Here is a 23,777-nt window from a genome sequence, read left to right as displayed (position 1 = left end):
GAACAACAACTAATGAACCAATAGTGTTAGAGAGAAAGAGATTATGTCGTAGATGATTCAAGCGTTATATCACTCCATAGGATGCTAACTCTGATGCCATGTTGGATTTAGGTAAAAGTCATCGTACTTGGACATCAGCATAATATGATAGCTTAGACTGGTCAAATCTAATACATGTATCTCTGTAAGAGAGATGTGCTAGATGAGAACAAGCAGTGGAGGCATCACCAGTGTTGACCCTTCAAAACTCACTCAGTAAAGTCAACTGCTGGTGTGTCCCGTCTCCTCGTTCATCTTTCTATTGAGAGGCCCGAGTCTCTCCTGCAACTCCGCGTTCACCTTCATCTCCCTCAGCAGCTGCAGTTTTAGGTCATCCACGGTCTGCTGCATGCTCCTCACGTACCCCCAGAGCTGCTGCTCCCTCAGGCTCTCCTGCTGCCCCTCCTTGCAGCCGCAGTGCGAGAGCACGTCCATCACCATCCCCCGCTGCAGGTCCAAGCTGCTCAGCAGGGACACCAGGTTGGGCACCAGCGTCTGCTTCAACACCGACAGTGGCGCCTCGCTTGCCTTCTTGGCCACCTCCTTCTCTTCCGCTCTCGAGTGGTTGTGGTGGCGGTGGTGGTTCTCCTTCTCATCATCTTCGTTTCCGTTCTTGTCGTCGTCCACGACATGGCTGTGGGGATGAGCGGTGGGCTGGTCGATGGGCTCTTCACCCCCGAAGCGGACGCATTTGTCGTCGCTCTCCACCGGGTAGACCGGATCCAGCTCGAACACGTCCTCGTTGAAGTTCCACCCGCTCACCCTACGGCTCTTGACGAGCGGGGATGTGGATCCTTCCCTGTCGTTGCTGTTGCAGTCCACTACCCTTCGCTCTATGCACCTATCCTCCACCGCCGGCACCGCCTGCAGCACGTTCTTGACGAAGTAATCCGTGGACTTGCAGTTCTTGAAGAAGGGATGGCGGAGAAGCTTGTCGGCCGACGGCCTCTTGGAGGGGTCTCGGCAGAGGCAGGCGGCCACCATGTCCTTAAACGCCTTGGAGAACTTCTTCTTCTTGCAGTTGCCGCCGGTGCTGTCTCTGCCGTGCTCCTCGAGGCGCAACCGGTTGGTGATCTTCATCACGAGCGACTTGGAGAGGGGGAGGTGGGACAGCGGCGGGCGGCCGTGGGCGAGCTCGAGCGCGGTGATGCCGAAAGACCAGATGTCGGCCTTGATGCCGTAGCCCATGTGGGATTGGATCACCTCGGGGGCCATCCAGTAGGGCGTGCCGGCCATGTCGTTGAAGAAGGAGGAGGAGGAGGAGGACATGTAGAGGGAGACGGAGGAGGAGGGGTGCGACTCGTAGATGGAGGCGGAGACACCGAAGTCGGCGAGCTTGACGGAGCCGTCGGAGTCGACGAGGATGTTTCCGGCCTTGATGTCGCGGTGGATGTGGCCCTGGCCGTGCAGGTAGGAGAGAGCGTGGAGAATCTCCCGCAGGACGACAGCGATGGACGTCTCGGGGAGGCCGTCGGGGAAGGAGGAGGAGATGATGGACTGCAGCGAGCCGGCGGCCATGAAGGGCATCACCACCCAGAGGTGGCGGTCGACCGTGAAGGAGCAGTGGGCGCGGAGGACGTTGGGGTGGGAAAGCAGCGCCATGGCCTTCGCCTCCCGCCGCACGTCGTCCAAGTTGGCCCTCGACCGCTCCAGATCGATCGACTTGATGGCCACCACCGAGCAGTCCATCGGCAGGCACGTCGCCTTGTACACCACGGCGCTCACGCCGCTGCCCACCTCGTACAACAGCCGGTAGCACTTGGCGTCCAGCGGATACATGACGCTCGGCTCCTTCTCGAAACTATGAGCACGTCAAACCAAGTCTTCTGGCTATATAAAGATCATAGGGCCATGTAGCTTTTGTGACTGATCCAACAGGTGGCTTCTCGGCGACCACCACCCCTGCAGATGGTTCACTGATCGATTAATGGCCAGGAAAGAAGTAGGTGCAGCAGATGTACTAATCATGTGAGCAACAAAGTAATGAATGAAACCGGGACTCCCGTGAGACGTGAGACGTGAGACGTGAGACGTGAGACGTGAGACGTGAGAGAGAGATTTGGGAGTGCTTTCTGCCACCTGCACAGGTCCAGCTAACTTGATGATGGTGAACTTGTTCATGGTGTCATATGGAACACGGCAAAAATGTTACCACAAATATAGCTAGACAAGATCAAGAAAGGGATTCAAGTTGTCATAATAGATTGTAAGAACAGTTCCTCACATTGAAACATCAACTCGTTCTCGAACCTCTGTAGCACGAATCGCTCCTCCTGTGCGAGGAGGCTCGTGACACTGCACGGGTCGTTGGAGAAGGGCACGCGTCCGGTTCTTCCAGCGCGGTGGAGATAGTCGACTGCAGTCCTTGGAAGGTCGAAGTTGTAGATGTGAGTTGTTTGTGGCAGGTCAAGCCCTCTGCTTGCGATGTCTGTCGACACCAAAAGACAATCTCGTTGTCTGACTTCCTGCAATGAAAATTGATGTATCAATATAAGAGAGAGAATGTAATAGTTGGATTTACTTGCTAAATAAGAATCACACAATAGCATCTCCAGGTATGTTTCAGCCTGTACACATCAGATATAAGAAACTCAAGGATTAAGTTACACTTATCTTGAAGTTAATTGGCTTAATTGGAATCACCATTCATGAATCAGGCAAAATTAATGTTTGGAGATGCTCAACATGCATTATATATCCTAAGGTCCAACATAATAACTGAATAAAGCATTTATAAACTGTATATAGCACGTAATGAACTACTCATCTAATTTGTTTCACATAACAATTATTGCTTCGAACAAAAAAGGAAAAGAATATATTACCCTAGGAAGCAGCTTATATTTACAGATATCGTGATCTATAACTTTTGAGTCTTGAGTTTGTCATGTAACATATGTAGTTTGGCCAGAGCAAAAAAGTATAACAAGTTTTTATTGCTGCGTATGGAAAAAAATCAATCAGTTAAAAAACTAAAAAGAAAATAAATCAGTCTTTTGATGATAAATAACATTATAAACCAATAACAAGAGGTGAAGATGAGACTAGCTTTATATAATATATACTACAGTAATGTGCCAGCAACCAGACCTGCATGTATTAATCCAAATTAATTCAGATATTTACCGTGAATGAACCTGCTCGTGCGTTAAAGTTCATGTCATCATCTAGGAGAAGAACCTCTAAGCCTCCCCTATAAGAAGCTTTCAGGAAATCCAAGACAAGAGCCGTCGAAGGAGGCTGTCCAGCCTTTTTAGACTTCTCAGACTGACCAAAATTTACAAATAAGTTCATAAGTTTGCAGATAAGCAAATATTATCACTAGGATACAGTCAATTGTTTGCAGAATATGTAAATCTAACAAAATAACTGCATATGACAAATATACATGTGCAGAATGGTTCTAGCTGGAGAAATGCTTAAAATATAATTTAACAGTCAACCAGTCTCTTCCTTGGAATGAACAATATAAAAGTTGTCTTGAATAAGCTGCTGATAAAGTGTAATCATAGAGGGTGGCAAAAGAACATAATGACCAAAAGCTACATGTACATGAGTAAATATTTAGCAGAGATCTCAAGAAGTTATGCTGCAATCAGTCATAAATTAATCAGAGATCTCAAGAAGTAAAGGACTTCTTTCAAATTTCTAAGCCGATATTGATGGTAACTTCAATTTGGCTTGACTGGAAAAATATATGACCTAAATAAGTCTCTAACATCACCATGGAACTTCTTTCAAATTTCAATCCTGAACTAGCAGAATTTTGTTGGTACTGCTGGTTATTTATCATTACTGAAGATAATAGAAAATAAATAGAGGCTATTAGTGGACAGCTGGAGAAGACCTAGACTTATAACCAGACCGAAAAATAGCTACTACTTTCCAAAAGTGAGCTGTCCTGATCAAAATTTAGAATCCAATTGATTTATCAAGCTCGGACATGAAGTTCATATTTGAGACGGATTTTGCAATTATATTAAGCACATTAACTGCTTCGATTACATGTAGCTGTCATTTTAAGATAGCCTCAGTTTAAGAGAAAATTAACTTGGGGGGCCTAATAATTGGAAGATTTTGATAATATAGCAGATACTGTTTAGCTTCTAAAGCAGCTAACCAGCAGAAAAAGGCACTGTATCGTGCAGCTCAAAGAGAAACCAACGGTATGTGCTGATTTAAAGAGCCAAATACAAGAATCATATATTCTACATATCCACAGATCACTTTCTCCTTTGTTTCTAGCTATCCTTATTTCGAGATTCTACATACCCTGATATATGCTAAAAACAACTTGCTAAAAATGACCATCCTCCAATTTAAAGTAGATTCTTATCTGATTTTGCTTTGATTAAACATCTAACACAAGACAGCCATGTATTAATATACTTTTGAATATGGTACATCTACTTACTAAATTGATTTGTTAATCAACATTCTTAGATTTTAGATTACCTTACTGTAAGTTAATGACAATTGAAAATTTTCAGTAGCCAATTTGAACCAACCCTGCCTTCAAAATATCAAGTAAATTAAAACTCTAGCATTATTTCTCAATTCCTTATTTTTTAACCATGAAATGCTTACTAATTTTGCACCATTAAGCAAGTAACCTATTGTTAATTAAAACTGCAACAAACCCCATACTCAAGAAGCAGCACTGGTGAAACATGCTGATGGAAATGGAAGACGCAACCAACCTTTTCAAGCAAGAGGAAAAAAATCTATATTACAATTACATATTTTAGAATTAATTAAATGCAAAAAAAAGAATGACATATGTCCTTTGGCAGCACGCTTAATAGATTTGTCAAGAATAATTATTCAAAGATGAATTTAACCTGTTCACCAACAAAAATTATGCCAGATCTGGGAGAATCTTGCTCAAGTAGGTTCAGTAAAGTACATAGTTTTTCTTTCTTCTTACAAATCTGCAAAAACAGAGTTACAAGTAAAAATAATAATAATTTCTATCAGTTTGCATAACAAGATAACTAAGCATACTAATAGAGCTATGTAATATTTTCATGTAAATCCATCTAGAAAGTATTTAAACCATGAAGTAGTTACATGATCCACAGTTAATAAAGTGATATGGACAATAGATACAAAGTCCTTAAAGAAGCAGTAGCCAAGACAACGATGCAAGTACATAATTAACATTCATTGAGAGTATCAAAATGTCATACCACAAATCTGTGACAAAGGTGAGAGGGCATTGGCTCCACAGGATTCACATGGATATGAACCACATCATTCTGAATCACCAAAAAGATAATTATTTCAAGCAGACAAGACTAGGACCCCTTTTAGTACCAAAAATAAGATGTGTATAATATTAATAATAATGCCAGAAAAGGCAAAAAATTGAAAACAGTTGAAAAACCTTGGTCCATTTTTGTTGTACACAGTCATACAGGAAACGGTTGTGTTGAGGAATAGATGCACTGGCAAGCACAGTCTGGCGATTATCAATTGTTGAATATGATGTCAGGAGCTTTCGAAGAGAGTGCACTTGTTTCGATGAATGGAACATAAAATCAACCTGCCACGACAAGACAATGATATGTGGATCAAAATGATATCAGACAGAAGCAAATGAAATTCAACTGTGGAACAAAAAATAATTAATTAACACAAATCAACTAACTTCCAAATGCAATCATGTAGGTGGGCTTGAACAACAGGATAAAGCCAATCAGAAGTTCCTCATATCAAACTAAAAGAAGCACAGGAAATGAAAAATATAAAACACATCCTCATGTTTTCGGAAATTATATAGAGAAACAACAGGGTATTTAAGTCCAACTAATATTCTCAAAAGCAAATTCAGGGATACAATTGGGTTTACAAGGTCTCGGGTCTTTTACAGGTCAAATGTTAAATGTTCAACCAAAAGTGAGTTTCAGGTGAAAAGGCTAAGAACCTGTGAAACTTCTGCAAGGATTGATTTTGCATTGTTTGATGGAACACTTATAACAGATGAACACATCAAAACCCATCACAAAATGCTTGCAAGGGTTGAATGGATTTAATTGAACAAAAAAAAAATTCTGTTGTCGAGATCAAGGTTTGCCTTATTGTGGCATAGGGGAGTGCGATACCTTTCTAGCAAGGTGCAATTCCATGTAGCACCAGCACATGTACCCTATGCCAATTGGCATGAAGGAAAAGCTAGCCAGGCCAAACATCTAGCACAAGTCAGTGTCATGCCTGTCAGTACCTTACTGGCACAGTACACTTCAACCCATTCCAATACATGCAGATCAGGTGGCAAATCCTTGGCCTAGACTCAATCCATGGCAGACCATTTATATGCTTGTTATTGAATTGTTATTAATCCATAAATTATGCAGTACCACATGCCTGCAGTCTGCAGGAGACCACTTTTATGCCTGTTGCTGCATAGATATCAAACCCAAAGTTACGTAATATGTTATTCTAGTTACTTGGATGTTGCAGCTCAAACTTGGAAATGGTTTCTCAATATAACATGAACAGCAGCAGTTGTGTCGTGGTAGCATTTAAGGGTTACAATTTCGCCTGTAATGGTCCAGACATAATCTGGGATGCGGACTTTCCCTTTTCAGGCACTCCAGTTCAGTTCACTATTCTTCTATAAGCCCTCGGCCAACACATTATACAGTCACTCAGGAATCACAGTAGTGCTGGAAGCCACCCACACCGCACGCCATCCACACACCAGAGGCCCACTGCTAGCCTGGTACTTCCCCTTCTCCTCCATCCCACCTCCGCCTCTTCTCCTCCTCTTCCTTATGCTTCCTCCCTCCACAACAAAATGGTACACTGTTACATGCCGACATACCATGTGTCGTCATCTAAGCATGGAACGACCCGATCCAGCCATGGATCGATATAGGTGAGGCATCCAAAATTGAGTTTTTTGGTAGCATCAAGGATGCATGGAAGCCCACATAACCACCTATCTCACGATAACTAAATATTGAGTACACACCCTATATGAGCATTTCTCTATGTATGACTTTAGTTATGGTAAATCCGAATAAAGGTCCTTGAGAGTCATCCTCCATATATGCCATAACTTTTTGATAGATGATAGTAGCGACCATGTTAGCCAAGTTGATTTCTGGTTCATGATAATAACCCATTAGATTCAGCCAAATACACAATCCACATAGACCATAAGATTGGATCTTCTTAGCTAGTTATGATAACTGTTTCTTTTCCCAAGTCAGACACACTGACAAGCAAGAATGAAAAAATAGTGCAATTTGAATCAAGAATAAGTTAATATAAATGAAGAAGATGATATTGCAACTAACTATGATTTTTAGCCAAGACCACTAGAAGTCTAGAACCCACTAGAGGAAAACAAACTGTGTAACTTGAAATGAATGACGGTCAAGCTCAATGACAGCCACCAACAGAGATAATTTCAACTTGAATTAAGTAATAAATCGAATGGATGAAATCATGAAAGATATATATTTGAAAAATACCTCATCAATTACCAAAATTTGCATTGCTTCAAGTTTAAGAACATGTTTCTCAAGCATTTGACACAAGCTCCCAATTGTAGCAACCACTATCTCAGGGGGTTCAGCCTGAGCATGATAAATATGATTAGCAAAAACAAATTACAAAATGAAAAATAACAGGTTAATCTACAAAATTGAGTAATTACTGATTACATGGACTTTGTCTCCACTCTAAGCAAGGAAAATCAAGGAGCTGTGGCATAATCTGAATTCTGAAGTATAAGGCTTGAAATAGTCCAATATTTTACCAGTGAAATTCTTAAGCAATACTGTACATGAGTTTTGTATCAGTAATGTTCATATTACTGAAGCAAATATTCTAGAGATTGAAAGGGAAATAAGAGACAAAGAAAGGAAGAGAAAAAAAACAAAGAAAGAAAGAAGAAAAAGAAGAACTTGAACTATGTCATATGTTGTTCCACCTCAGTCTAAAACCTCACGTCAAGGCAAAAGGAAGAAACAATCCATGTAACAATGTAAAATTTTGGTCAACCATTTTTGAAAAGGAAAAAAAAACTATCGAAGACCTCACATAACAGCAAGGAAACCTAAACTTACAATGATTTGGAACCAATAATTCTAACAACTTAAAAACCTTATGATAACAATAAATAACTGTACGGGCTGCATGAAAGTTATTAAAGTCGATATCAATTAGGATTGCTTATTGCAATCATGATAAAAATGATGCAAGCACAACAATGACATGATAAGGTACCTTCAGCCAGCTCTTATGTCTTTTCAGCATGCCACCGTCCAACAAAGCCATGATAGTACATGCCTGCATCTTTTCAAATCCTGTTGGCTTTGCAGCAAGCATTCTAGCAACCTTTGTAACCTTTAAATTAAAAATAAGACTGAAGGATCAGCAAGATAATAATATTGGTCATATCGTTTTTTATAAATAATAAAGAACATACTTGAATACCAAGTTCCCTGGAAGGCACAATGATAAGGGCTTGAACAGCAGACCTTCTAAAATCTACAGCTGAAAATACAGATAACATATAAGCCAATGTTTTTCCTGAACCTGTCTAGAGAGAAAAATACTACTTGTCAGATTATCAGAAGATTTCCAAGGACACAAAACATAATTAATGCATATTTTATGGAACACAAGTAGCATCAATGATATAAATCTATCACCGAACGATAAATGTCAAGCACTTGCACATAAGTGTACCACTGTAGGCCGATCAAGGGATTGGATTGGACCGAATTGGATCTAGCATGATTCCGGCGTGGTTCTCAGCTAAAACGTGATATGAAACAAAATTTGACACCCCAATAACTCATATAGCAATCCGATCAGATGATCAGATAACAGATCTAATGTGGCTTAGGGTTAACCCAATCCAACAATGATCCAATGAAATCCTATTATATTTATATGCAGCCTACACATTACATATAGGATCTAATGCAGGTTCCTGACTATAGATAAATCCAACAGCGAGAAACCAACTACCTCACCCTTTTCCTCCAACAAGAGTCTAACAGTGCATCTCTCTCTCTCTCTCTCTCTCTCTCAATATCAGTCTCTCTCTCCTTGTTCACTCTTTTTCTGTATCTCCCACTCCGTATTCTAGGACTTTATAGTAATAGCTCAATTAGACATGAGATTAATGCACGACAAGCTGTGTATTAGGACTGGTCACAGAACAGATTATCAGATAAGGAATCTGAATAATGGCTCGATCAGGACTTGTTCAGCTTAGAGCTGATCCAACAGAATCACATCTAAAGTTATCTGATCGGTATCCCATTCTGAGATGAACCGATCTAATCGGATATCTGAAGAAAGATCAGATCAGGTATTAATCAGCTTAGGGCTGATGCAATGGAATCCAACTTGATGGGGTCTGATCAGTACATCGATCATAGATAAACCAATCTGGCCCAATCCATTTATAATTCTACACCAGTGTGGTACAGTCCAAGCCAGTTTCAAATGTACAGCAGCCTCACAAAATAGTGGTGGTGTTAGAAAAAACAAAAAGACCTAAGAGCTGCTCAGAGATATATTAACTTTGGTTTTCTGCATATAACCTCACGAAATTGTGATATCATGTATTTTCCCCCACAAAATGTCAACTATTTTGAACCCTCTATAACTTAGATTCCATGTAAACACATCTTCACATATATGTACACCCAGTGGAAGAATCTTTAAGTGTTCAAGTTTATATAAGCTCTTTTCTCAAAGACTAACTCTTTTGACAATTCCTTTTCTGAGTTCGGGAAAACCTTCATTTAGTCCATTATGATATGAATATAAGTATATAACTCAATAGTTCAGTTCAACACCTCATTACTTGATGGTTCCACAGGCATTGAACATAAGCTCCAGTCACATGTTTAACATTCCAAAATCAGCAGTTGTCATGAATGCATTTAAGCAACTCTAGTTTGGCAAAAGTTAATAGTATCTGAACCAAATTCGAGAAGAACTAAACTGCTAGAAAACTAATGTGTTTATCCAGATGCTTCCTGGTTAAATAGCATTTATTTGGAGCAACAAATACCTGTGTTTTCACGAATACAAATATATGCTGATCCACTATCAAAGTTGGTTAGAAAGTTGCACTTATACATACATGAACATGTATAGTGTGTACACAAGATTATAGCACAAAAACCCCTATGTGTTACAGTATTGTATATAATGACCTGTCCTTTTATCTGATTCCATTCCAAGCTAGCAAAAGCCCCTGTTGTCCACTTCAGTGAAATCATTGTTCAATTACTGAAATAGGATGATGAATCTAACCCTAATTTTTCATAGGATCATCAAGATAGATAGTTGGTACCAATCTCAAGCACGACCCCTTACTTTCCCAACCAACTTTCAACATATGCTGACTGATTTCCATCTAGTTTTCAATTGATCTTTGCAAATCCAGGCTAATTTCCGATAATTTCAAGAAGGCCTGACCCAGAATCTAATTTGACCATTCAGGACAAAATATCATCTAGAGAAATACAACTTGAGGGACTACAGCAACTCAACTTCTGACCATTTATTGTCAAACAACCAAATTCCAAAATGCAATAAATTGTGGTCCTGCTTCACAAATCCTACAGAAAGAATGACACTTCACATGACTCTCAATAATACAACTGCAATCTAGTACCACCGTCCAACTAGCAAGACCTTATCATTCACTTCCTCATGAACCAAGTTTCATTGTTTGTCCATATTCAACAACAAATCTAATTTCAGTGTGTTAAAGTTGTGATAGTTGATCCAGTAGTTTCTTTAAGTAGCATCTGAAAGGCATTTCGTTTAAAACATTCCACAAAAGCAATATGCTAAATTGTTAATCACCTGAGCATGGAGTATACAATCCCTTCCAGCCAGAAGAAGAGGTAAGGACTGGCGTTGAACATCAGTAGGTAGAACATAACCTATCTCTTCTGCCCTGCTCCAACCAAAAAAAAAAAAACACATTTTGTGATCATATATCCATGAATTTTGTATGGAGTACTGAGAACGAAGAAACGAAATGGAATTTGTCAGTCACTAAATACTTGCCATACGACTTAGAAATAACTAGTCATACGACTTCATTCAAAGTCTGTCCGGATGCGATAAAGGGTAGAAGCTCAAACAACAGAAGAAGGAAAGTGAGAAGAGCCGCCGAGAGAACTGGGACCTACCTCTGAAGGATGTGTTCCGGCACTTTTCCACGACATATCTCACGAAGCGTTGGAGCCGCTGAAGGAGGAGCCTGGGCCGCCTGCGCTCCTCCGTAGAAAAGCGCAGACGAAGCGTTCGACGAAATGACAGGATAGGAGGAGAACGAAAAGAACCGGCTCGAGAGGGGGACAGCGTTCCAACGTCCGGGAATTTTTGGGGCTCGCGGAGAGGAGAGGAGGTCAAGGGGGAGGGAACATCGAATCCCAGGAAGCGCCCAGGCGGCGGCACCGCCGCAGAGGCACGCCATCGCCACCCGATCTCCAAGAACGGATGACAGAAAGAAGGGGCGGAGGGGGAAGGGGGGGGGGAGCGGGTTTGCTCGACCTCGTCTCGACTTGTTGGACGCCTAAAACCCGAAGCGGATCGGGTCAGCTTGAAAGCAATTGCTTTATCGGATGTGACCAATCGATCCGAATCCGCTTAGACATGTGAAGTTTGTTCTTTACGCAACAAAAACAGTTTCCCCAAATTTAGTATCGAATTTTGCAATTAACTTTTCTTAGATTTGACACTTTGATACAATCTTCTAATTCCACTATCTAACTTAAGCGTCAAAGAAACCCCTTATCGAGCACGCTATCGATGTAATTTTTATAGACTCTCGATTTGTCGACTCAACGTTCTCGGTATCAAATCCACTCAAGATTTAAAAAAATTACCATTGAATCACCCTCCTAAAATATATTTGATTTATTTACCGAAAGAATATGCTATAATTTTTTTGAAAATGATTGATAATAAAATTTTGTTAGATCATTATAAAAATTTTGATATCGAATTTTACGTCAAGATTTTAATGCAGATTAGATTGTTAGGATCAAGAGCACTAAGAGGGGGGGGGGGAGGGGGGGGGGTTAATTAGTGCATCGAAAAAACTTTCGACGATTAAAACTGCGTTCGTACGATGAAATCATTTCCGACGTAAAACCGTTTTCGGAAACTTAACTTGAAAGCGAGTTCGTAAAGGAGTGCAGCAAAAGTAATAAGGAAGTAAAACACATATGGAGATTTGCAATAAGGTAAGCAGCAAGAAGAAATGCAAACCAGTGAGCACCGCAATTTTAAAGTGGTTCAGTAAATCTTGACTTACATCCACTTTTGGCTTCCTCCTCCGACAAGGTCACCGACGTCCACTAGAGGCCTTCCTTCAATAGGCGAAGGCCAATCACCCTTTTACAGTTTCACTCCTTTTGACGGGCTTAGGAGACAACCTTTACAGGATTTTCACTCCTCTCTTGAATGATCGAAACTTGGAAAAAAAGATGGAGGAGAACTTTTAGCTTATACAACACTTTTGAGCTCTAAAAATCATAGAGTAAGATTGGATTTTCGGTGCCTTTTGGTTACTCTTTCATGCAGAAAAGGGTGGGGTTTATATAGGTCCCAACTGATTTGAATTTGGAGCTCAAATGTGTCATCTCCCATATTTTCGGGGTCTTGACGGTACTACCGCCATAACTGGGCGATACTACCTCTCGGAGACCGAGCTCAGGCGGTACCACCGCCCAGTCTCGCTCGGAGACTGAGCCCAGGCGATACCACCGCCTGACCTGGGCGATTGCACCGCCCAGCTTTCCTGAGCTCATGGGCGGTGCCACCGCTGACCCAAGCGGTGCCACCGCCGACCCAAGTGGTGCCACCACCGGCCAGGAAATCTAGGTCCGAATGGGTTGATCCATTCGGCCCAATTTGGATATGTCAAGGGCCCAATTGCCCCCAGATTAAGTTAATGGGATCACCTCCCATTCCTAACTTAATCCACGTGCTAACTACGATATTTCTTAAGACATTTACTGCAACTTGCTCTGGTGCGTCAATCGCTTCTTCCGACGAGCTTCCGGTGAACTTCCGGCGAACATCCGACGAACCCTCGGCGATGCTCCGGTGGACTTCCGACAAACTCCTGGACTTGCGACGATCCACTTGGCGAGTTCCGACGAGTTTCTTTAGCAAGCTCCTGGACTTCTCGGATTTGTTCCCGCATAACCCCCGACGACCGTTCGAACTTCCATCGAACTCTCGAACCCTCAATGTGATCATGGTCTTGACTCCGGCGCAACTCATGCTGCATGTCTTACTTCCATCGTAGTTAATCCTGCACATGTAAAATAAACTTCGATCTAGACAATTAATACTAAGCATTAATCAAGTTGTCCAACATGTCATTAGTCCCTCAACGCTTCATCCGATTCTTCGGCGCATCGTCCTCTCCTGCGGCCTATTGCCCAATCGGTCAGTTGACTTCGCAACTTCGATATCCTTGGCGTAATACCCGCTTTTCTTGGCCCGATAACTGAGTCCACGGCCCGAAGTCTTCTGTCGATACGTCGACCGATCCACCGGCCCGACGTCCAATCTTCTAACATGTTCCTCCGGCCCAACATGATTTTTCCTACTTGAATTGTCTCATCCTGATCGAAGCATCCTGCGTCACTCAAAACACAGATTAAAACATAAACATAATTATCAATTGGTTTCATCATCAAAATACGAGATTTAACATAGATATCCTCAAGAAACTATGGATCAAGTGACCCTTAATTCATCATAATTATGACTATGATTTTATTTTTTTTGTAAGCATAGTAGTTAAATGTTTACTAAGTATATTGAAACTAATGAAGGATAAATTAGATTGATTTGGTAGTGCAACATAATCCTAATTTTTTTTAATCATAGGAAGCACATTAATTACAACATATTATTTTTCACCAATTATTTTTTAAATTAATGAAGGATAAATTTGATAGATTTGGTAGTACAATATAATAGGGACTTGTATAGGAAGGACCCTAATTAATCATATGTTCTATATTCTTTCCTTACCTTAGGAAACAACTAAATTATCGGATTAAATACCTAATATTTAATTTAAAGTATAAAGCAGTACCAAACATTTCCATAACTCTTTGACCAACTTTTTATTATTAATTTTTATCTTACATGTAAAAAGGGTCCCACTTGCTATAATATAAATCATAAGGTCTTTGTAGCTTAGTCGAGTATGACTTCATCTTTAAGAGTGACACAAACAAAGCAACCATTACGATTTATATTATGATAACGATAGAGAAAAGTTCAAAGAAAGAAGGGGACAAACAAACTCCTTAGTAGATTGATTGAGCTTGAATTCTTACTATTGTTTATTTGCCTCACCCTATTAAGATTTATGCTTATATCGCAATTCCCTTTAGGTTTGTGATTTTATTTTTTAGATGGAGAGTAGGAAGAAAATGAACTTATATAATTTTATACGTAAAACAAAGACAATTACTAAGATTATTATGGTGCCTACCAATTACTAAACAGATTTATTTATTAAAGGTTGGAGGTTCAAAATATCATTTGATATATTTTATATGTAAGATATTAATTTAATAATAGATACCAAATTTATTTATCAAAGATTGAGGACTTAAAATTTCGTTTGATATTTTTTTTACACCTAATATGATACTTGAGAGTTTAAAATCAAATTATTGTAAGAACTTGGGATCAAATATTGTCGTGAAAAAAGATTAATTACACCTGTGTGATGGTCAACTTGATCTTTTCAAGTGGTTTAAATTAAAATTCAATTAGATACGATATTTTTTAATAGAAGGATAATATCTTTTTTTATTTAAAAATTATTATAATAATTATTTTTGATCAATTGAGATTGGATAGGTGGAATCCATTTAATGCCTATTGGATATGTTACAGTAGCTTATAGAGACGATCAAGATCTTATTAAACATAATAAATCATAACTAAAGAGAATATTTCTTTCTTATTTCGATGGTTCAAAATTAATAAGCCTCTCAAATATGTGTTCATTCTGAACTCAATGATAAATTAAACTAATTATAAATATTTAATATTTTTATTCAAAAATAATAAATTAAAATTAATTTAGTTATTAAAGAAATCTTATGAATATACTTTTACCCGACTAATATAAGAAAAACATATTCAATCTAACTTGTGTCTTCCTCACTTCATAATTTTTATACAAGTACTAATATTATAGAGCATATGGCTACATTTGAGGCATTAATGACCTTCTACACGATCACGTTCAATGCCCTCACTTGTCGGGTTTTTCCAACTATTCCATGAGATAACGTAGATAGTGATATCCTTGATAGGATATATCTCGATTGTAAGTTACGTCGATATCACGTCACGCTATAGCCAAGTCAACCAAAGCACCTCCAAGCGTCGAGTCAGAATCCGTACCGAGGCGTTGTTTGGCATGTCCCATCCCAGAAGCTCGAGACGACGTTGTCTGATGTCGTTTCACGTGTCCTGAGACGACGACCGCACAGAAGTATCTTCTCATCTCTCGAGGATCAACCGTCACGTCGAACCCGCGTACGATCGACCCTCATACAATAGTATAAAAGTCCCTGATCGGTATCCGACTAGGAGAGAGAAAAAAATGAGAAAAATAACCACTGACTTGCTTGTCGGAGGGGCCAAAGTCAGAAATCACCCGATGAAGATCATTTTTGTAGGAAAGTGACCATCCTTGAGATGCGAGCATCTCAATCTAGAAATTATCGTCCAGGGTATGAAGGTGAGCCGACCGAAGACTCCCGACATCGACCCATAGATCAGATCGTGCTAACTCATCAGCCATGACACATCAATTCACCAATAATTGTCACTTTCTTTCTATATTAAGAATATCCTTGGGAGGTTAGTGAAAGAGTTTTAACTTTACTTTAGCAACAACTAATATCTAAAGTCTATCGTAACCTTGCTGACCATTCGATAAGGGGAGGATGAGTCCTTATCTAACTACATCTCAAGATTCAATGTTGAGACTCATAAAGTGGTTGACCATTATCCTTTTATACTCATGAAACTTAATAAATGACTTGAAACCATCAAAATTCCTTCAAATATACTCTAAAGGGTGAATTGTACATAATAGTTGAAATTCTCATATTGATGAAAAAAAAGGATAACGGTAGGAAAGTGACACCGAATTAAATAACCTTTATGCTAATAATGGACTAACATCTTTGGATTGGTTGTTTACATAAGTTAATCATACCTTAAAAAAAATCACATCATTCGAGAGATGATTATATTCTCAAGTCAATTATATCTTAAAAAGTAAAAGTGTCCATCAAGAATATCACATTCATCAATTGGTATTTTATTTTTTTCTCTATTGCTCATAGTATCACTTCCCCAAGAAGATAATCTAAATCTGCCCTATCTAGTCAAATTGGCCATTTACTTTATCACAATTTGAAGACCGATCATCTTATGCAGAAGGCCTCATCCTCATACTTAATAAAAGACATTTTGAGGTAGAAGATCTCCTTTTACTTGAGTAGCAACACCAACCTGTAAGCATAAAAATCTGTAATTATGCTAAATCAATAATGCGGAATTAACCTATATGCCAGGATTTGAAATTCAATACATAGATCTAATTATACGATGCGTATCTTTTGATGCCATCCGTTCAGAGATCTTGTTTGATCTGCTCAGCACCGTGATCCAAGATTGCTGCGCTCCGTCTTTAATCCGATCGCCTGCGGAATCTGCAGGGAGTGCGAAGAGTAGACCCTTTCTCCTCCGTCTTTAATCCGATCGCCTGCGGAATCTGCAGGGAGTGCGAAGAGTAGACCCTTTCTCCTCTCTTCCTATCCGTTCACAGGATCACACAGATTGATGGATCTGGGGAGAGGGTTTTGGGGAGAGAGTCAAGGAGAATAACTGAATTCCTCAACAGAAAAAGATGCGTCTATACGTGTCAACGTTACGACGCTCTTACACACTAACACCCTTAACAACCCCTAGAGATCCTGTCCTTTAATAGGCGAGAGCAGAGGGTCTACGATGAGATGAGATCTCAGAAGATTTCCTCCTATCAAGAATATCTCCGAGGAATCGTTCCGTAGTGAGGGCCACATATTCTAACATTCTCCCACTTGGCCCATTAATTGATAAGATATAAAAAAAAGATACAAAATCAAAACAAACAAAACAAAATTTGTTTGAAAACAATTTTACCTAATTGGATTCCAAAAAATTTTGAAAAGCATTTTATACATGGCCATGTTTTAAAAATAAGCCAATAAGTCCAATAATCACAATAATACTATATTAAGTCCAACTATCAATGCGAGTCATAGCGGTTGTATTTCATCAATGTCATACTCCCTTCTATGTACCACAACATTGTTAGTCTTTCCTAACATAGTCCATAATGACCCCTGTAATTTGTCTTGTCAAGACAATCCTGTTATTACATTCAACCATAATATGCATAAACATAAATGTAAACAGGATAGCAGAAACAGATAACTTTAATTAAGTAAAATGTCAATAGCATCCACATAAACATGCATCACCATATCCTTTATGACTTGCTCACAAGCCCCATTCTAAGAACATGTTCTTTGAATATTTTGCACTGTAAGGCTTTTGTCAATGGATCAGCAATCATCATAGTGGTGCTCAAGTTCTCAATTGACACTTGCTGTTTCTGGACTCTTTCTCTAACCACCAAGTACTTTATCTCAATGTGCTTGGAACCACTAGAGTACTTGCCATTCTTAGAGAAGAAAACTGCTGCGGTGTTATCACAAAATATCTTCAGTGGCTTGGCAATTGAGTCGACCACACCAAGTCCTGAGATAAAATTTTGCAGCCATAAAGCTTGATTTGTGGCCTCAAAGCATGCCACAAATTCAGCTTCCATTGTTGATGATGCAATAAGCGATTGCTTTGCACTTTTCTAAGAAATTGCCCCACCAGCTAACATAAATACAAATCCTGAAGTGGACTTCCTGCTATCGAGGCAATTTGCAAAATCAGCATCTGAATATCCAGTTACTTTAAGCTGATCAGATCTCCTGTATGTGAGCATATAATCTTTTGTCCCTTGTAGATATCTCATTACTTTCTTTGCAGCTTTCCAATGTTCCATTCCTGGGTTGCTTTGATATCTTCCCAGCATTGCAACTGCAAAACTGATATCTGGTCTTGTACAGGTTTGAGCATATAGTAGACTTCCAACTGCGCATCCATAAGGAATATTCTTCATTTGATTCTTTTCTAAGTCATTTCTTGGGCACTGGTTTTGACTGAATTTTTCACCTTTAGTAATAGGTACATCATTGGTTGAGCAAAGCTGCATATTAAATCTCTCCAAGATACGATCAATATATCCTTTCTGAGACAATCCTAATAATCCTTGAGATCTATCCCTGAATATCTCAATGCCAATGACATAGGATGCCTCATTCATATCAACCATCTTAAAGTTCTTGTTGAGAAACATCTTGGTTTCGTGCAATAAACCAAGATCACTACTGGCAAGTAAAATATCATCCACATATAAGACCAATATAATAAACTTGCTCCCACTTACCTTCAGGTATATACACTGATCAACAGTGTTTTCCTTAAATCCGAAGGAAGTAATGGTATTATGAAACTTTATATACCATTGTCTGGAAGCTTGTTTAAGGCCATAAATGGATTTCTTAAGTTTACAAGCCCAACTTTCTTTTCCCTTTTCTATGAATCCTTCGGGTTGTTCCATATAGATTTCCTCATCTAGATCCCCATTCAGAAATGCTGTTTTCACATCCATCTGATGCAACTCAAGATCATAATGAGCTACTAATGCCATAACGATTCTCAATGAGTCCTTTTTAGAAACAGGAGAAAAAGTCTCATTATAGTCGATGCCTTCCTTCTGAGAAAAACCTTTGGCCACAAGTCTGGCTTTATATCGTTCGATATTGCCCGTTGAGTCGCGTTTTGTCTTAAAGACCCATTTACAACCGACTCTTTTACAATCATTGGGCAATTCAACGAGATCCCAGACATCATTCTGTACCATTGATTTTAACTCTTCTTTCATTGCATCATACCATTTTTCAGAATCGTTACTTTCTATGGCTTGTGAAAACGATAAGGGGTCTCTTTTTATTCCTATATCATAATCTGATTCTTGTAGATATACAACATAATCATCAGAAATGGCATGTTTCCTTTTCCTTTGAGATCTTCTCAAATCTGCCAATTGTGATTGTTCTACAAGATCATTAGCGGCGACATCAACATCATGTGAGAGTTCTTGGATGTTATTTTGTTGTTCACCCTCATCAATACTCTCATTGATTTGAGGAACAACAATCTCTCGGACAGGAGATGATATGGGAGAATTAACCTGAATCTCCTCAATATCAAAATTAATCCTTCGAGATTTTTCACTCCCACTGATTTCGCCATTTTCTAGGAATTTTGCATTACCAGATTCTACTATTCTCATACTATGATTAGGGCAATAAAATCTGTATCCCTTGGATTTTTCTGGATAACCAATAAAATATCCTGAAATAGTTCTTGGATCCAATTTCTTTTCATGTGGATTGAATACTCTTATCTCTGCAGGACATCCCCAAATATGTAAATGTCTCAGACTGAGCTTCCTACCAGTCCATAACTCAAATGGAGTCGATGAAACTGACTTACTAGGAACCCTGTTCAAGATATACATAGCTGTCATAAGAGCTTCACCCCACATCGACTCAGGTACAGAGGAATAACTCATCATGCTCCTAACCATATCCATCAGAGTACGATTTCGCCTTTCAGCAACACCATTTTGCTGTGGCACACCTGGTAATGCATATTGAGCACAAATACCCCGTTGTTCTAGGAATCTAGCAAAAGGACCAATATTCTGACTAGATCCATCATATCTGCCATAAAATTCACCACCTCTATCAGATCTGACAATTTTAACTTTTCTATCTAATTGTCTCTCAACCTCATTTATGTATACTTCAAGAGTATCAACGGCTTGAGACTTTTCATGTATCAGATAAACTTTGCCATATCTGGACAGATCATCTATAAATGTGATAAAATATTTTTCTCCACTAAAACAAGGAATGTGGAGTGGTCCGCAGATATCAGTATGAATAATCTCAAGGAGTTCTTTACTTCTTGTGGCATTTTTCTTTATTTGTTTAGTTTGCTTTCCCTTAATGCAATCTATACAAATATCAAAATCAGTGAAGTCTAAATGTTCCAAAATATTATCCTTCACTAATCTTTCAATTCTTTCCTTGGAGATATGCCCCAATCGTCTATGCCACAATATGGAAGATCTTTCATTATTGAAACTACGTTTCAATCCAACATTTGATTGCAGGGTCATTAGTGTCTTTGCAAACTCAAGATCCAAATTAATTCTGTACAAACCATCACACAGAATTCCAGAACCAACTTTTATTTAATCGTAAAATATGCTGAGTTTGCCACAACCAAAAGAAATACAATATCCCAACTCATCAATTCTAGAAAGAGAAATCAAATTTCTAGAAATTGTAGGGACATAACATGTGTCAACAAGATCCATCAAGTGACCCGTCTCTAAGCGTAGACGATAAGTTCCCATTGATATCACTTTCGCTTTAAGACGATTTCCCATAATGATGAATCTTTCATGTTCTTTTGGTTTCCGAATTGAAAGGAATCCCTGCATATTATTTGTAACATGAGTTGAAGCACCGGAATCAATCCACCAAGTGTTAGAAGGAACTTCTGTAATGTTTGATTCGAAACATACAAAGGTCGAGTTAATACCTTTCTTTTCGAACCAAGTCTTGCGTTTAATGCAATCCTTCTTCACATGTCCTTTCTTGCCACAAAAGAAGCACTTTACAGTAAAGGCTTTCTTTTCATTATTCTGTTTAACATTTCCAGACTTAGCAAATCTCTTTGATGGATGATGCTTCAACTTTCTTTTCTTATTACCACCTCCTTGAGTAGTCGTCATGACATTATATGAATTTTCCTGCCTTAATCTCAATTCTTCCTGAACACACATGCTAGTCAACTCATTCAAGTCCCACTTATCCTTATTTGTATTGTAATGAATTTTGAATGGGCCAAACTTAGAAGGAAGAGAATTGAGAATAAATTGCACAAGGAAGGATTCATCAACATTCATGCCTAATGTTTTAAGTTTTGCAGCTTTGTCAGCCATATTGAGGATATGATCCTGAATTCCTCGAGTACCATCATACTGAGCCGTAGTCAGTTCTTTCATCAATGTGCCAGCCAATGACTTATCAGCAGATTTAAATCTGTCTTCAATAACCTTTAAATATTCCTTTGCGCTAGTTGCAATCGGTAATGAAGTCTTTATATTATTTGCAATTGTCATTCTTATGAACATTAAACTAAGCCTATCAGATCTTTCCCAAGCCTTCATTTCATTAACTTGTTCTGCAGTACTTTCATCAGTCAAGTCTGCAGGCTTTTCAACAAGTAAAGCTAGATCAAGATCTAATACACCCAGTGTGAATTGCACATGCTCTAACCATTCTGAATAATTTGATCCAGAAAGTACAGGGACACTTGAAGCATATGAATGTATATGCGGAAGTACCACTGCAAAAAGATATATAACAACATTAATGCTTTGAGTTTGTCAAAAAATTGATGAACTATTGATATCATCTATATTACACCTTTGGGTGAAATATTGACATATCTAGTGTTCACTCAAGAATATTTTGGAGGACTGATACCATCCTTGAGGAATAGGTATTGTTACCTTTGGGTATACAACCCTAAACTGCAAGGATATCTAAAATAGTATCATCCTACCCCATCACATAATTATTTGAATTAGATTCTCCTTTGGGATTATCTAAATCTCATAATTATATGTGCCATTATGAATATTATTTCTTTAATATCATTTAGGACTAATTCTTTAATATTATTTTATAAGTCATTAGTCTAGGTCACTTTGGTGGCTACAAGACTAATGCCATGATATAAAATAAAAATGTCCTATAAATGATAAAACTTTTATTGTAATTCATATCACAAAAGTCTATCATCCTAGGCCACTTTGGCAGCTACTAGTCAGATAAAACTTAAGGAAATAAATTACAAATAATATTCATCAGTATTTCTTTAATTTTGCTAAACAGTTCAATAATAAAATAACAATAACAATTATTGAACATTAATGCAAAGAAATTCAATAATAAAGAACAATAATAATTATTGAAATTTAATGCAAAACAGTTCAATAATAAATAACCATAATAATTATTGAACAATAATGCAAAACAGTTCAATAATAAAATAACAACAATAATTATTGAACATAATGCAAAACAATTCAATAATAAAATAACAACAATAATTATTGAATATTAATGCAAAACAGTTTAATAATAAATAACCATAATAATTATTGAACAATAATGTAAAATAGTTCAATAATAAAATAACAATAATAATTATTGAACATTAATAAAACTCATATGATAATTTCAAGCATATACATGTGAATAAATAAATAAAAATTCCAAAAACAATAATTGGATTTTAATTTTATTTACCACATATATAATGAATAATTCATATGAGAAAACCATAAAATAAACCATAATTTATAGTTTTTTTTTTATCAAAATTAAATCCAATCAAATAATCAAAAATTATAATCATGATTAAAATTAATCATAATTATAATAAATGATATTTATCAATTTTATAATTGAGAATATAATCTAAATTTCTCAATTTCATAATGATAAAAACCGAAAATATTTGATAGGATATAAAATCGAAAATATGCGAATGGCAGAACTGTAATTTGGCAGAAATTAGACCCGAGGGCAAAACCGTAAATATGTTGACAGAACATAAACTGTAATTACGATATTTGCAAAGGGTAAAAACTGTAATTTTCAAAACCCTAGCCTCGATGGCAAAAACGTAAATATGCCAAAACCCTAATCTGCCATCGCCGCCGCCGCCGCCTGTACGCGGCTGCGGGTTGCCGCCTGTGCGCGGCTGCCAGCGGTAGATCTAGCCTGCGCACGGCCACTGCCGCCACGGCGCTGCCGCCGCGGGGCATACTGCTCATGCGCGGCCACTGCCGCTGCGGCGGTTCCTGCCCGCGGGTGGCTGCTGCCAGCACGCGGCCGCCGCTTGTGCACGGCCTACTCACGCATGGCCGCCACCTGGGCTGTCTGCCTGCGTGCGGCCGACCGTCGCATGGACGGATTGTGGCCGTGTGCGACCGGGGTTCTGTGATGCCGTCGCACGGACGGGGTTCTGTGATGCCGTCGCACGGACGGGGTTCTGTGATGCCCACATATGGGACGAGTTCTGTGATGTCCACATATGGGACGAGTTCTGTGATGTCCACATATGGGACGACGAGTTCTGTAATGTCCATATGACGAGTTCTGTAATGTCCACATATGGGACGAGTTCTGTAATGTCCGCATATGGGACGAGTTCTGTAATGTCCGCATATGGGATGAGTTCTGTAATGTCCGCATATGGGATGAGTTCTGTAATGCGTACGCTACTCGGCGTAACCGCAGATTTGCAGCGAGATTGACGGTGACCATTACTGCTTAGCAGTTCTTGGAAGATAAAGGTAATTATGCATCGTAAATTAATTTACAGATCTAATGCATGATTTCAAAAAACTGGCTCTGATACCAATTGTAAGCATA

General features: G+C 38.8%; 2 protein-coding genes across 3 annotated transcripts; both read right to left on the bottom strand.

The window, feature by feature from the left end:
- Positions 1 to 77: 77 nt before the first annotated feature.
- On the bottom strand, positions 78 to 1,818 carry LOC135641649 (serine/threonine-protein kinase BLUS1-like). The gene has a single exon (XM_065157190.1). The coding sequence runs from the start codon at positions 1,816 to 1,818 to the stop codon at positions 262 to 264; it is 1,557 nt and encodes a 518-aa protein (XP_065013262.1). The 3' UTR covers positions 78 to 261.
- Positions 1,808 to 11,557, bottom strand: LOC135641648 (DEAD-box ATP-dependent RNA helicase 58, chloroplastic-like). Of its 2 annotated transcripts, XM_065157187.1 has the most exons (12): positions 11,220 to 11,557; positions 10,888 to 10,981; positions 8,480 to 8,593; positions 8,278 to 8,397; positions 7,521 to 7,625; positions 5,426 to 5,584; positions 5,229 to 5,297; positions 4,881 to 4,970; positions 3,166 to 3,306; positions 2,264 to 2,504; positions 2,034 to 2,118; positions 1,808 to 1,941 (listed from the first exon to the last, which is right to left on the bottom strand). In XM_065157187.1, the coding sequence occupies exons 1-12, from the start codon at positions 11,504 to 11,506 to the stop codon at positions 1,881 to 1,883; spliced, it is 1,566 nt and encodes a 521-aa protein (XP_065013259.1). In that variant the 5' UTR covers positions 11,507 to 11,557; the 3' UTR covers positions 1,808 to 1,880. The 2 variants fall into 2 exon arrangements, with proteins under 2 accessions (XP_065013259.1, XP_065013261.1); XM_065157189.1 differs by lacking the exons at positions 1,808 to 1,941; positions 2,034 to 2,118 and having other exon boundaries at positions 2,213 to 2,504.
- Positions 11,558 to 23,777: the final 12,220 nt, after the last annotated feature.

This window comes from Musa acuminata, chromosome BXJ3-6, assembly GCF_036884655.1.
Source record: "Musa acuminata AAA Group cultivar baxijiao chromosome BXJ3-6, Cavendish_Baxijiao_AAA, whole genome shotgun sequence".
NCBI classification, from domain to species: domain Eukaryota; kingdom Viridiplantae; phylum Streptophyta; class Magnoliopsida; order Zingiberales; family Musaceae; genus Musa; species Musa acuminata.
The sequence above is the reverse complement of the archived record's forward strand: the minus strand, read 5'-3'. Positions and strand labels throughout refer to the sequence as shown.

Bases quoted from the DNA above. Each gene is read 5' to 3' on its own strand.
- LOC135641649 (XM_065157190.1), bottom strand. From the start codon at position 1,818: ATGTATCCGCTGGACGCCAAGTGCTACCGGCTGTTGTACGAGGTGGGC.
- LOC135641648 (XM_065157187.1), bottom strand. From the start codon at position 11,506: ATGGCGTGCCTCTGCGGCGGTGCCGCCGCCTGGGCGCTTCCTGGGATT. The intron at 10,982-11,219 runs GTAGGTCCCAGT...TGGTTGGAGCAG, and splicing joins CCGGAACACATCCTTCAGAG to GGCAGAAGAGATAGGTTATG. The intron at 2,119-2,263 runs GTGAGGAACTGT...GGACCTGTGCAG, and splicing joins GAACGAGTTGATGTTTCAAT to GTGGCAGAAAGCACTCCCAA.